General features: G+C 47.3%; 2 protein-coding genes across 2 annotated transcripts; both read left to right on the forward strand.

Annotated features, from left to right (window-relative positions):
- Positions 1-4204: 4204 nt before the first annotated feature.
- LOC308511760 (uncharacterized protein) lies at positions 4205-6903 on the forward strand (the record flags this gene model as incomplete). Its single annotated transcript, XM_081081663.1, has 6 exons — positions 4205-4220; positions 4455-4563; positions 5671-5748; positions 5968-6045; positions 6394-6477; positions 6765-6903. The coding sequence occupies 6 exons, from the start codon at positions 4205-4207 to the stop codon at positions 6787-6789; spliced, it is 390 nt and encodes a 129-aa protein (XP_080937789.1). The 3' UTR covers positions 6790-6903.
- A 435-nt stretch (positions 6904-7338) lies between these two features.
- Positions 7339-15028, forward strand: ARMCX4 (armadillo repeat containing X-linked 4; the record flags this gene model as incomplete). Its single annotated transcript, XM_081081971.1, has 2 exons — positions 7339-9864; positions 10345-15028. The coding sequence occupies 2 exons, from the start codon at positions 7339-7341 to the stop codon at positions 14692-14694; spliced, it is 6876 nt and encodes a 2291-aa protein (XP_080938097.1). The 3' UTR covers positions 14695-15028.

The raw sequence follows: 15028 nt of genomic DNA on the forward strand, positions 1-15028 counted from the left end.
TCTCATTTGAGGGTTGTTTCTTTGTCTTTCTATTTTAGCTGTCTCTTTATATTTGCTTTTATGTGTTAGATAGAACTGCTATGCCTCCCAGTCCTTGTGGGATGGCCTTACGTAAAAGGTATCTTGAGGAGTCCAGTGGTGTAGTCTCTTTGTTCACCTGAGCTGGATGCTCTAGGAATGCCCCTTGTGTGTGTTGTTTGGGTTTTCCTGCTGCAATTGGAACTTGATTGATGATGCCCTGTTTGTGGGAGGGATCACCCTTCTGACATGCTGCAAGTGAGTTTCAACCCCAATGTTCATGCCAGCTATCCAGTGGTTGGGGACTCCTTAGCCCAGAGGTCTGCCTTGAATCTCACACCTTGATTGACCCTGTTCTGGGCTCTAGTTTCTTCCCACATGGAGCTGCTCCTACAGTTGTCACTGCAGGTGCTTGGGGTCCTGCTGGATTTTGCCTAGCTGAGCAGTCTGGGATGGTGTCTGCAGTGGGGATCCAAGTCTCTCTCTCTTTTTTTTTTTCCAAGTCTCTTAATGGGCCTCAGAAACTCCACAGGAGGGGCAGGGGATTTTCCAATAGGGTTCATCAACTGTCTTCCCCCCAGGAAGACAGTTGGTTATCCTTGGTTATCAGGGTTCTCTCCGGAGAGTCTTCAGTTGATCATTTAGGAAGTTTGTCTGTATTTTAGTTGTAATTCTAGTTTGGTCCTGGGAGCATGTTTGTGAGCTTCCACTTACTCCACTGCCATTTTTAATCTTCCTAAATCTTTTAAAATTAACTATATTGTATAGATTTAACATAATGTATTTAATATTTCCTTTATTGATGGACATTTTATATTGATTCAGTTCTTTTAAACCTTTACAAGCACTTATATTGTGAAATTGTTTATGTGTATAGGCTGGCATATTTCCTAGGAATACAATTGCTGGGTTAAAGACTTTGTGAGACATTGATACAGGGTTTGGCAGAAGTAGGTTTACATTTGTGAGCATGAAAACCAGAGTTTATTCTTTTTAAAAAATATATTTTTATTGATTTCAGAAAGGAAGGGAGTGAGAGACAGAAACATCAATGATGAGAGAGACTCATTGATTGGCTGCCTCCTGCATTTCCCCTACTGGGGATTGAGCTCAAAACCCAGGCATGTGCCCTTGACTGGAATTGAACCTGGGACCTTTCAGTCTGCAGGCTAGTGCCAGGGTTTATTCTTGTATTGTTTCTTTTTTAAAAAATTATTTATTGTTTAAAGTATTACATAAATCTCCTTTTTCTCCCATTGACCTCTCCCTGGCTGCTCCCACCCTCTAGCACATGCCCTCACCCCCCTACTGTCTGTGTCCACTAGTTATGCTCATATGCATGCATACAAGTCCTTTGGTTAATCGCTTACCTGCCCCTGCCCCATACTTCTTTTTAATTATTGTATTATTTTCTATATGAACACCTGTAAACCTACTTTTGCCCCACCCTGTATTTACTATTCAATTGATTTTGCCAAATTGTTCTCTGGTAAAAGACTGTATCAGAGTATCTCCTTCCAACAGAGTATGGGAGTACCCATTTCCCCACAAACCAGTCAACAATATCATCACATTTCTAAATTTTTACAAACTCCTAGCTGAAACATGGTAATACATAGTTGTTTCGATGTGCATTTCTTTGAAATTGTCTTTTCATATTTTTTATCAATAATTTATATTTCTTTTCTGTGAATAAACCCATTCATGTCATGGGCATATTTTTTCTATCAAGTTGTTTATTATTTTATTAGTGATTTATAAGAGTTTTTTGATTGTTATAAACTAGGGTCCCGGTGCATGAAATTCGTGCACTGGGTGTGTGTGTGTGTGTGTGGGGCGGGGAGAGTGTCCCTCAGCCCAGCCTGCCCCCTCTCACATACTGGGAGCCCTCAGGCGTTGACCCCCATCACCCTCCGATTGCCTGATCGGCCCCTTGCCCAAGCCTGATGCCTCCGCCAGAGGTGTCAGGCTTGGACAGGGGACTCCCATCGCCCCCCGATCACTGGCTCTGGCCCCCGCCCAGGCCTGAGGCCTCTGGCCCAGGAATCATGCCTGGGCAGGGGACCCCCATCTCCCTCTGATCGCTTGCTCCACCCCCCGCCCAAGCCTGACGCCTCTGACCCAGTGATGGGCAAGGGGACCATCATATCCCCCCAATCCCCGGCTCTGCCCCCCACCCAGGCCTGATGCCTCGGCCAGAGGAGTTGACCCTCATCACCCTCCGATCACCAATCACCGGATCGGCCCCTTGACCAGGCCTGAGGCCTCCGGCAGAGGTGTCAGGCCTGGGCAGGGGACCCCCAGCTCCCCGCGGTTGCAGGCTCTGCCTCTGCCCAGGCCTAACGCCTCTGGCCTAGGCATCCGGCCCGGGCAGCGGGGACCCGCAGTGGCAGCGGGGGGCGCCGCGATCGTGGGCTTCGCTTTAGGCCCAGGCAAGGGACCCCTAGCTCCTGGGACTGCCAGCTTCGACCGTGCCCAGCTCCCAACGCTGGCTCCACCCCTACTTCCTGCTATCACTGGCCAGGGCGGCAAAGGCGCCTGATTCTCCGATCATGGCTGCCCCCCAGCTCGTAGCTCCCCCCTGGGTTTCCGATCACTGTCAGTGGCAGGGGGCTTCTTCCTGCTTTCCCTTTCACCTCCCTGCATTGTGCCTACATATGCAAATTAGCCGCCATCTTGTTGGCAGTTAACTGCCAATCTTAGTTGGCAGTTAATTTGCATGTAGCCCTGATTAGCCAATGAAAAGGGTATCGCCGTACGCCAATTATCATTGTTCTCTTTCATTTGTGTAGATTAGCCATTTGACATCCTATGCTTGGGGCTTTGTTTGTTTACCTTACTGAAGTTTTAAATGTTTATTCAATCGATTTCTGAATCTTTCCCTTGGGTGAAGAACATAAGTTAGTCATGGGCAATTGACTTCTGAAAAGCCATTAATAAGTTTCTATGTCACTCTGGGCTCCTGGCTCACCTCCTAGAGGGGCCCTCCTACACACAGGGGCCTTTCACATGAGGAGCTTCCTACTGGGGTGTCATATTTTAAAGTTCAAAGAAAGAGGCTGCCTGAATGGTCTATCTTTAGGGTATGACTCCCCAGTGGGGACAGCTGGATGTCTAGAGACTAATTTCTGCATACGCTGTCCCTAAATTCTGGGATTATTCTGAAGGGTTTGAATGGGTGGTGCAGTGAAATTGTAACAAAAGGCCTCTTTTACCTGGAAACTGCTTGGGCTCTCATAAACTGTGCTTTCTGTGAGGGAAAAATGACATGGGCCTCTGAGGTGTTGCAGTAATTTACAGACAACACAAACTCACTGCTACCTCTACTGGAACATACTAAACACTAACTACTGCTAGGGTGATATAGCACATGAATGACAGATAGCGGAGATAACACACCAGCATCATGATTAAATGAAAACTCCACATACTAAGCCTCATTTCCATCAATGGGGTAAGCAGTTGGTCCAGGGTGTGATGAGACAGACTACTTTGACCACATGCTTATGTGAAAACTTCAAATGAAACCTCTTGAATGGAAAACTGGTAAATCAAGGAAATCACTAGTTTTCAGGCACTAGGCTAATCTGGAGCTGGATCTTTATTCAACCATCCAGGAGTCATATATGAAGAAGTTCTCAGACACCTGACACAAGAGAATAAGTTCAGCCAGAACTTCAAAAGACTGTGAATCACTTGTGGAAATCTGCCAAGATTAGAAAACTGAGTGTCTTTCCAAAGATTAATTTATAGATCACACTAAAAACGTGCTAATTTTGTTTAGGAAAATTTTGTATTTAAAATGTCAATAATTACTAGTCTGTTTTGAAAACTGAAATCGTTTATAGCAACTACAAATCATTTTTTAATGTGGTGTAAAAATAATGTAAAAAAATGAGTCTTTTGTTATTTTTACGACCTCATTTCTAAATGTCAAATGAAAATGGCTTGACTGAATTTCCGGATTTACAAAAACAATGAATGCAATGTTAAAAGAAAAAAAAAAAAGGAGCATAAGAAGAAAGTTAAGCCTCTCCTTCCACTCTCTGTTTCCTTTCCTGACAGCCCTTTCTTAGCCTTGTTTGGTGCAGCAAGCTACTGGATTGGGAGCATCATTCCTATAATCTAAGGGAGAGGGGCTTCCTCAAAGAAGCGTCTTGTCAAGGCCTGGGAGTGGGTGGGGGGGATGCAGACCCTCGCAGGTAACCAGGGAAGAATAAATCCCAACTGCAGGGAGGTGAGGCCACTTGTAGGCTCTCAGATTTGAGAGGACCCAACTGAGTGACAGGGAGGTACAGCAGAGACTTGGAGGGGGAGTTCTGCGTGCGGAGTGGGGGGAAGACCCTGTCAAACTCCTCTCTGGCCAGTGGGAGCAGGGCGGGGGGAGGGTGGGAGTGCGAGAGCTCCTTGGTGACGCAAGCCCTCACGTGACCAAGAGCTGCAGAGCGACGCAGCCTGCGGTGCAGTCATCACACCCTTCTGGGTACCAGCTCCCCGCTGCCCTGCGCAGGCAGGCTGGCATCGGGCCCAGGAAAAGCGGAGCAGGTAAGGGCTCGGGACGCGTGGGGCCCAGGGTGGCAGCCGCGCCGCAACCCCAGTAGCTGCAACCAGGGGTGAAGGACAATGCGGATTCAAGTATCAGGAGCCTTCCCTCTGAATCTCCCGAACCCACTCCCCCTGTCTAGTGTGTGGAGGGGAACCTTGGGTTTGGCTGGTGGGTGTCTCAAGAGGGAAATATCGAGATTGAGATGCTCCTTCCTCCCTGACTCTAATCTTTGACCGCTCATGTCTGTTCAGCTTCCTGCTCATTTCAGTGGAAGGGATTTGCACGGTGGTGTTGGCAGAGAAAATGGTGGGCTTTAGTAACTGGATGCCTTGCGTTGGTGGGGGAGGCTTACCTGAGTGTTGGGAGGGAAGTTTGATAACTAGGGTCTGTATTCAGACAGGTTGAGTATTGGGATCTGTGTCCAGGGTGCTGGTGCAAGCACCCAGTGCCTTTATTCCTGTCTTGTGTAGCTCGGTGTTGCACAGTTTGTGGCGAGGCAAAGGAAGGAGTAGAGAAAGCTGCATAGGATCTGTGAAGGTTAGTGTGAGCATGGGCACTGGCTGTGAACCACCCAAGTGCGATGTGAATTCTATATGACAGGGATTTCGGCAGCCACTACCTAGTTGGAATAAGGGGTGAAGCTAGCTAGGGAACTTTCCTTAAACTGCATCTATTTACCAAGCTTAGGGCTTTAAACTTAAATTTTATAATGAAGAGCAGTAAAGATAGCAAATTTTTCTATGGATGGCTTAATTGGTACTTAAGATAATATTGAGAAGATACAAATTGTTGTATTAAGGAGCATTACTTATTTATTTTTATTTTTATTTTTTTTAGAGAGAGAGATAGTAAGTTTTCCGTGGAGGAATAGTGATTTTGCAAAAGCAAAAGCTTCCCCCCACACCTTGTCTCATCTACTGCTGGAGACTCCTAGAGGTGTTTTTGTTTTTGTTTTTTTTTTATTTTTTATTTTTTTTATTTATTGCTTAAAGTATTACAAAGGGTATTACATATGTGTCCATTTTAAGGGAAAGTAGATAACAGTAGGCTATGGTGATTCTAGAGTATGGGATCCGGGGGCTTCCATCTCTCTCACCATCCTTCAGTTTTCAGATACCCTGCCAGCCTGAACATCTTGGTGAAGGAAATGATGGACTTTTGGAAGAACCCCTAGAATGCTACAGGTGGTTTTAAAAAGATTTTGTCCATGCCACTCCCCTTTTATTTTTTCCTGCCTCCCTTTCTCACCCTTCTTACTTCAGTACTGGGGAGGCCCAAGGTTCTGCCTGCCAGGGAATAGGTCTCTAAATCCAATAAGAGGGGGTACTGAGACCTGTGTCTTAATTACTGAAATGCCACAAGCACTCAACATTCACCTTCCCCTTTTTTCTCTTTGTTCCTAGATCTTCCCATACATCTGCAGTAGGGCTGTTTACCACTGGAAACAAGGGAGAGGGGGAGACTTGTCTAGAACCGTGGAGGTTGGTGTGATGGTGGGCAGTGTCTGAGAGGGTGGGAACAGAATGTGGCTGGTACTTAGGGGGACTAAGTAGATGGCACTTCTGCTTCTCCTACAATCTGCCAGATTTCCACAGTGTTGCCATACCCCATATTGATTTCAGTGCAGGAAATATTTTGGGATATTGGGGTAAAGGTGGGCTGGAGTATGACTGAAAGAAGAGGAGAGGGGGGACCATAAAATGGGACACATTAGCCAACTGGATCCAAGCTCTCTGGCAAGGCAGGTACTGGGGTCAGGGACCAGGGTGCTTGTGTGTTCTATGAAGGATTCAGTCTCTATTACCGCCTGTTTGTTTATTTATTCATAGATCTACCTGCAGGTTTGCTGCAGGGCTTGAGATGACTGGAAGCAAAGAAACAAGGAGGAAATTGCCCCTGATCAGTAGAGACTGGTAAGAGAAAGGTCTGCCTGGGTAGACCTCTAGGGTGGGCTGGTAGAAACCATTGTGTATCCAGTAGGTCCAGTGTCAAGTCTGGAGGATCCTCAGTCTCTCCCCTTTCCAGGCAACTTTCCCACCATTCCTGTCACTTACCCCACACCCTCACTTTAATTTTGATACAGGGAATGGGGTGAACTGAGGGAGATAGATAGTTTGCTAATAATATGCCAGTCACATGAAGAGCAAAATCTCAACTCCCATCTGTCCTTCCATCTGTCTTTCTGTCTGTCTGTCTCTAGGTCCATAGATCTCATGAGTATATAGACCTACTTTCGGGTGTATCACAAATCAAGAGAAGGAAAGAGGAGGGAACTGCTTTGGATCAATACAGGTTGGTATGGGGATAGGGACCTGTGGGAGTGGTGACAGAGTAGGTCCAGTAAAAAATGAAGGTCTGAGAGCTTCTCAGTCTCTCCCACTCATAGTCAGCCCTTCTACCACCATTCTTTTCCACTATTTATTTGGTGTAAGGAAATGTCTATGAAAGTACCTTGGGGAAAATTTTTGGGTACTAGGGAAAATGGGGATGTAATAAAAAAGGGGGGATGGAGAGAGAGTTTGCTAATGCTTCTCTTCTCCAACTAAGCACATTATTTCTACACTTTCCTGTCCTTCTGTGTATCTGTCTGTATGATGCATAGAATTAGAAGAGAAATTTTAGTCCATTTCCTTCCTCCACTTCTAGGTCCACCTCCAGTGACAGCTGTAGTGGCCTTTGAGCTGAAGACCAGCACCCTTGCAGACCTATCACACTCTTTCCGCAGCCCTTCTGATCCCCCTTACCTTATTTGTGGCATCAGCAGGGGTGATTACATGGGTCGCATTCAGGAAGTGGGCTGGGTGACTGCAGGACTGGTGATCTGGGCTGGTACCTGCTATTACATTTACAGATTAACCACAGGAAGAGCCCAGAGTATGAGGAGACTTGCCAGCAATGGGTCTAGAGTCAAGATGGAAACTGTGGCTGGTGTACAGACCCAGACCTTGGCTACGAGTGAAGCCATGGATGGGACAGAGATTGAGACTAGATCCAAGGTCAAGACTGGAGCAGAAACTGGAACAGGAGGTGGGGCTGGGGCTGATATAGAGATGAAGGCCACTGCTAGAGGCAGACCCAAAGCCAACTCTCAGGCCAAGGCAATGGTTGGGGCAGAGGCAGAGGTCCAGTCTGAGGTCAAAACAATGGCTATGACAGAGGCAGTGACTCTGGCTGAGGCCAAAATCAAAGCCAAGGAAATGGCCATGAAAGAGGCAGTGACTCAAACTGACTCTGAGGCTGAGACAGTAGTCAAGAAAGAAGCAGTGACCCAGACCAAAGCTAAAGCTTGTGGACTACTTGCTAGGGCAGAGGCCAAGAAAGAAGCAATGACCCAGACCAAAGTGGAAGCTCATATATTTGCTGAAAAAGAGACAGAGTTGAACAGAGTACTGGTGACACAGAATGAGGCCTTGGCAATAACCAGGGAAGTAGCCAAGATGAATGCCATAAACAAGACTGGAATTGTGGCTGAGACCAAAGCAAGAGCCCTGGAAGAGACTATGAATGTGGCCAAGACTCAGTCTGAGGCAAGGTGTGGTACCACAGTTGATGCTAAGGGAAATCTTAATACCATGTCCAGGCCAGGAGCTGGAATGGATATAAGGTCTTATGCACCATCTCAGGCTGTGGCCAAGATCCAGGTTGATGACATGCCTTGTGCTGGGCTTGAAGACAAGGGAAATTGCAAAATTATGTGTCAAGCAGAGTCTGGGGCAGACATGAGGACTTCTGCCCAGACTCAGATTATAACCAAGGCTCAGGCTGAGACCATGACTGGGGTAAGGGTTGATGCTGGGGGTAATGCCAATGCCATGTACAAGGCAGGAACAGGGACAGATATGAGAGCTTCTACACAACATCAGACTATGACCAAGAAACAGGTTGAGGCAATGTCTGATGCCAGGGTTGATGAAAAGGGAAATATCAATGTCACAACTAGGGCAGTGACTGAAGCTCACATGAAGACTGTTTCTCAGCCTAAGACTATGCCTGATGCCAGGGTTAAGGATAGAGACAATTCTAATGCCATGTCTAAAATGGGGGCCAAGGCAAACCTGAACGTCAATTCTCAGGTTGAGGCTTTGCCTGATTCCAGAGTTCAGACCAGGGGTAATCCCAATGCCATTTCTAAGTTAGGGGTTGGAACAGATATGTTGTCCTGTATACAACCTCAATCTATGGCCAGTGTCCCAGGAGATGCCTTGCCTGATGGTAAGATTAATGCTGAAGGCAATGCCAACACACTGTCTAAGGAAGGGGCTGGGACAGACACAAAGGCACAGTCTCAGGCTTTTGCCACAAGCCAGGTTGAAGCCTTACCTAGTACTAGAACTAAGGCTAGGGGCAAAGCCAAAGGCAAAAGAAAGGCCAGGGTCAGGACAGACACGAAAACCTATGCACAGCCTCAGGGTGGGGCCAAGTCCCAAGCTGATGACAGGGGAGACCCTGATGCCATTTCTAGGGCAGGGGCTAAGGCAGAAATGAAGCCCTGTGGTCAGCCTCAGGCTATGGCTAATACCCAGGATGAAGCCTTGTCTGGTATCCAGAATAAGCTCTGGGGTAATCCCAAAGCTGTGTCTAATGTAGGGGCTGGGCCAGACACAAATGGCTCTGTCCAGCCTCAAACAGATATAACACAATCTGCTTGGCCACAGGCTGTGGCCAATTCTCAGGGTGAGGCCTTACCTGGTGCCAGTAATAAGGTCAGGGGAAATCCCAATGCTGTGTCTAAGACAGAGACTGGAGCAGATACAACAGGTTCTGCACAGACCCAGGATCTTTCAAATTCCCAAGGCAAAGCCTTGCTTGGTGCCAGGAATAAGAACAGGCGCAAACCTAATGCTGTGTCTAAGTCAGGGGCTGGATCAGATGCAGTTGGCTCTGCCCAGCCCCAGGCTGTGACCAATTCCCAAGAGGAGGCTTTGCCTAGTGCCAAGAATAAGCTCCAGGGCAATCCCAATGCTGTGTCTAAGGCAGAGACTGGAGCAGATATAATGGACTCTGTCCAGTCACAGGTTGTGTCAAATTCCCAAGGTGAAGCCTTGCCCGGTGCTAGGAGTAAGGTCAGGGGCAAACCCAATGTCGTGTCTAAGGCAGGAGCTGAACCAGATAAAACAGGCTCTGTTCAGCACCAGGCTGTAGTGAGTTCCCTGGGTGAGGCCTTATCTAGTAAGAATAAGATTAAGGGCAATTCTAATGCTGTGTCTGTAACAGGGGCTGTGCCAGATGCAAGGGGCCCTGCCCCACCCCTGGGTATGGCCATTTCTCAGGGTGAGGCCTTGCCTGGTGCCAAGAATAAGGTCAAGGGCAATGCCAATGCTGCATCTAAGGCAGGAGGTGGGCCAGATACAACTGGCTCTGACCAGCTCCAGACTATGACTAATTCTCATGGTGAGGTCTTACCTGGTACTAAGAATAAGGTCAGGGATAATCCCAATACTGTGTCTAAGGCAGAGGACCAAACAGATGCAACAGGCTCTGTCCAGCCCCAGGCTGTGTTTAATTCCCAAGGTGAATCTTTACCTGTTACTAGGAATAAGGTCAAGGGCAATGCCAATGCTGTATCTAAGGCAGGGGCTGGGCCAGATGCAATGGACTCTGTCCAGCCTCAAGCTGTGACCAATTCACAGGGTGAGGCCCTGTGTGTTACTAAGAATAAGGTCAGGGATAATCCCAATACTGTGTCTAAGGCAGAGGACCAAACAGATGCAACAGGCTCTGTCCAGCCCCAGGCTGTGTTTAATTCCCAAGGTGAAACCTTACCTGTTACTAGGAATAAGGTCAAGGGCGATGCCAATGCTGCATCTAAGGCAGGAGGTGGGCCAGATACAACTGGCTCTGACCAGCTCCAGACTATGACTAATTCTCATGGTGAGGTCTTACCTGGTACTAAGAATAAGGTCAGGGATAATCCCAATACTGTATCTAAGGCAGAGGACCAAACAGATGCAACAGGCTCTGTCCAGCCCCAGGCTGTGTTTAATTCCCAAGGTGAATCCTTACCTGTTACTAGGAATAAGGTCAAGGGCAATGCCAATGCTGCATCTAAGGCAGGGGCTGGGCCAGATGCAATGGACTCTGTCCAGCCTCAAGCTGTGACCAATTCACAGGGTGAGGCCCTGTGTGTTACTAAGAATAAGGTCAGGGATAATCCCAATACTGTGTCTAAATCAGAGGCCAGAGCAGATGCAACCAGCTCTGCCCAGCCCCAGGTTGTATCTAATTCCCAAGGTGAGTTATTGCCTGGTACCAGGAATGAAGTCAAGGGCAATCCTAGTGCTGTGTCTAAGGCAGGGCCTGGGCCAGATGCAATGGGCTCTGTCCAGCCCCAAGCTGTGGCTAATTCTTGGGGTGAGGCCTTGCCTGGTGCCAAGAATAAGGTCAAGGGCAATGCCAATGCTGCATCTAAGGCAGGAGGTGGGCCAGATACAACTGGCTCTGACCAGCTCCAGACTATGACTAATTCTCATGGTGAGGTCTTACCTGGTACTAAGAATAAGGTCAAGGATAATCCCAATACCGTGTCTAAGGCAGAGGACCAAACAGATGCAACAGGCTCTGTCCAGCCCCAGGCTGTGTTTAATTCCCAAGGTGAATCCTTACCTGTTACTAGGAATAAGGTCAAGGGCAATGCCAATGCTGCATCTAAGGCAGGGGCTGGGCCAGATGCAATGGACTCTGTCCAGCCTCAAGCTGTGACCAATTCACAGGGTGAGGCCCTGTGTGTTACTAAGAATAAGGTCAGGGATAATCCCAATACTGTGTCTAAAGCAGAGGCCAGAGCAGATGCAACCAGCTCTGCCCAGCCCCAGGTTGTATCTAATTCCCAAGGTGAGTTATTGCCTGGTACCAGGAATGAAGTCAAGGGCAATCCTAGTGCTGTGTCTAAGGCAGGGCCTGGGCCAGATGCAATGGGCTCTGTCCAGCCCCAAGCTGTGGCTAATTCTTGGGGTGAGGCCTTACTTGGTGCTAAGAATAAGGTCAGGGGCAATTCCAATACTATGTCCAAATTAAAGGCTGGAACAGATACAACAAGCTCTTCTCCGCCCCAGGTTTCAGACAGTTCCCATGGTGAGGCCTTGCTTGGTGCTAGGAGTAAGGTCAAGTGCAATACCAATGCTGAATCTAAGGTAAAGGCCAGAAAAGATACAATGGTCTCTGGCCAGCCTCAGTCCATGGTCCTTTCCCAGAGTAAGATGTTGCTTGGTGCAAAGGACAAAGCTATACCCAAATCTAAAGCAGAAACCACAGAAGAAGGTGCTGTCTATAAAAATCCCAAGCCTAAGGCCATGCTCACTTCAGACAGTGAAGGTGGGACAGGTACTCTGGCCTGTGGAAAGACACAGCCTAAAGTCCATGACTATTATTGGAATGAAATTGGTATTGAAGATTGGATTGCCTCTGAGCGATGGGTCAAATTTAGGTTTCAGGCCAAGGATGGATACTGGGAGAATAACATGTCCTGGGTTGATGATGAGAATGAAGCCAGTATTGAGTCCTGGAGCGGGGCTAGTGATAAGTCTGGTATTAGGTCCTGGGCTGGGGCTTGTGATGAGGCTGGCATTAAGTCCTGGCCTTGGGCTAGGGATGAGAATAAGGTTGGTGTTGAATCCTGGGATAGATCTGAGGACCAGGCCAGTGGGGATCTCTGGACTAGGAACAAGGCCATTAGAGGGTCCCGGACTGGGGCTGAGAACCAGGTCAGTGGAGGGTCTTGTGTTGGCACTAGGGACAAGGTTATTGGGGAACCCTGGACTGGAGGTCAGGTCAGTGAGGGTTCCCAGGCTGGGGGCCAGGCCAGTGAAGTGTCCTGGGTTGGGGAAGAGGCAATTGGAGGGTCCTGGACAGTGGCTGAGAACAAGGCCAATGGAGGGTCCTGGCCTGGAGTTCAAAAGCAGGCTAGTGGAAGGTCTCTGGATGGGGATAGGATTCAGGCAAATGGAAGTTCCTGGACTGAGACAAGGGCTAGAAATGTGGCTAGTATTGGCGACTGGGCTGGCACTGTGGACAAGGCTATTGGAGAGTCCTGGGTTGGGACTGGCGATCCACTTGGTGGTAGATCCAAGCCTAGATTTGATAATCAGGCTAGTGAAAATGTATCCTTGGCTGAGGCTGGTGACCAGGGCAGTGGAAGGTCTAGGTTGGGGTCTGAGGACCAGTCCAGTGGAAGACCCTGGGCTGACACTGCAGATCAAGCCAGTGGAGTGTCCAGTCTGGGGCCTGTGGACCAGTCCAGCAGTGGGTCCTGGGCTACGACTGGGGAACAGGCTGATGGAGGGTCTAGGCCAGGGTTTGTGGACCAGTCCAATGTTCAGTCCTGGCCTGGCACTGAAAAGGAAGCTAGTGGAAGGTCCTGGGTTGGGGCTGGAGATCAGCCAGGTAGCTGTTCCAAACCTGGATTTGAGGGTCAGGCCAGTGGAGGAGGCTTCCGAGCTGGCACTAGGAATCAAGCTGGTAGAAAATCCTGGGCTGGGTCTAGGCTGGAACCTGAAAGTCAGACAAGTGGGGGGTCCTGGGCTAGGACTAGGGACCAGGCCAGTGGAAGGTCCCAGGTCAGTGCTGGGGTGGAGGACAATGAAGGATACTGGCTTGGGGCTGGGATTGAAGCTAGTACAGGATCCTGGTTTTGGAAAGGGGAAGAGGCTGGTATTGTGTCCAGATCTGGATATAAAAATGAACCCAGTATTGAATCCAGATCAGTGACTGAGGAAGAGATTATCATTAGTTCCATATTTGAGGATGACGACAAGGCCAGTATTGGGTCTTGGAGTAGATCTGAAGAGGAGGCCTTTATGGATTCCTTTGTGGGGGCTGAGGCCAGGAAAGAGTCTTGGCTCTGGGATGAAGATACAACCACTACAGGGTCTAGGCTTGGGGCTGGGGAAGGGCCTGGCATGAGGTCCTGGACTTTCGCTGAGGATATAGATGAGGATGACCTAAGTAGGGCGTCTAGCCCTGATATTGAGGAGATCAGTTTAAGATCCTTGTTTTGGACGGAGAGTGAGAACAATGAGTGCATATCCAAGAGTGAGAAAAATGTCAATTTTGAGTGTGGGGCTGGAGACAAGGATAAGCTTGAGGCTGCTGGTGGAGTTGATATAAGGTCTTGGTTCAGGGATGGTAATGAAAACAGAAGTGGAAACAAATCTGCACCTAAGACTAAAAAATCATCTGAGTCTAGAGGCACATATCCGTCCATGGTTCCTGGGGCAGGAATGGGATCATGGGCAGAAACCATGATCTGGACGGAAATGAAATATCCATACAAAAATGAACCCTGCTTACCACTTGAAGATGGCCTCAGAAAGCAGATCAGGTCCGGGGCGAAAGCTCAGCCCTGGCCTTTCCACTGTAAACACAAAACTAACATGGATCCACGAGAGCTTGAAAAACTCATTTGCATGATTGAGATGACTGAAGAACCTTCTATTCATGAAATAGCCAATAATGCTCTACTTAACAGTCCCGATTATCCGTTTTCTCATGAAGTCATTCATAATGCAGGTAGAATCTCAGTTATTGAAAGCTTGCTCAATAATCCCCACCCCAGTGTTAGGCAGAAGGCTTTAAATGCACTAAATAACATCTCGGTGGCTGCTGAAAATCATAGGAAGGTTAAAACATATTTAAATCAAGTATGTGAAGATACCGTCACCTATCCCTTGAATTCAAATGTGCAGCTGGCTGGACTAAGATTGATAAGGCACCTGACTATAATTAGTGAATATCAGCATATGGTTACAAATTATATTTCAGAATTTCTTCGTTTGTTAACTGTGGGAGGTAGAGAAACGAAAGAACATATTTTGGGTATGCTTTTGAATTTCTCTAAAAATCCATCTATGACAAAAGATTTGCTCATAGCCAGTGCACCAACATCAATAATTAATATTTTTAGCAAGAAAGAGGCAAAAGAGAATATTATTAATGCTCTTTTACTATTTGAAAATATAAATGACCATTTTAAAAGAAGATCAAGAGTATTTACCCAGGACAGTTTCAGTAAAAATTCCCTTTACTTCGTATTCCAACGACCTAAAGCATGTGCCAAGAAACTTCGAGTCTTAGCAGCAGAATACAAAGACCCTGAGGTGAAAAAAAGAGTTGAGCTATTATTAAGTAAACTTTAATTAGTTGTATGTTTCCAAACAAATCTGAGTAATATTTTGGTTTTGCAACCTGGGGGTAATACACTTTGTAAATTGCATTATAACTTTGATACTGATGTTATTTATGATGGTTTGTTGCTGGACCACTTTATGAACACCAGGTTAATTCAAACTTGTACTGAAAATACATGTGTTGCTTTTTACCTTGTCTAGATTGAGATGTTTTTAGTATGCTTCATGAGCAGAAACTAAGCCAATTCTTCATAAGTAAGGTAATCTTTGGTCCTTTGTGTGGACTTTGTTTATACATTTGAGATTTTATTTTTGTCATCAATAAAGTTTGTGTTTGAAGCAG

The sequence above is a fragment of the Myotis nattereri genome (assembly GCF_964212035.1).
Source record: "Myotis nattereri genome assembly, chromosome: X".
Taxonomy (NCBI): domain Eukaryota; kingdom Metazoa; phylum Chordata; class Mammalia; order Chiroptera; family Vespertilionidae; genus Myotis; species Myotis nattereri.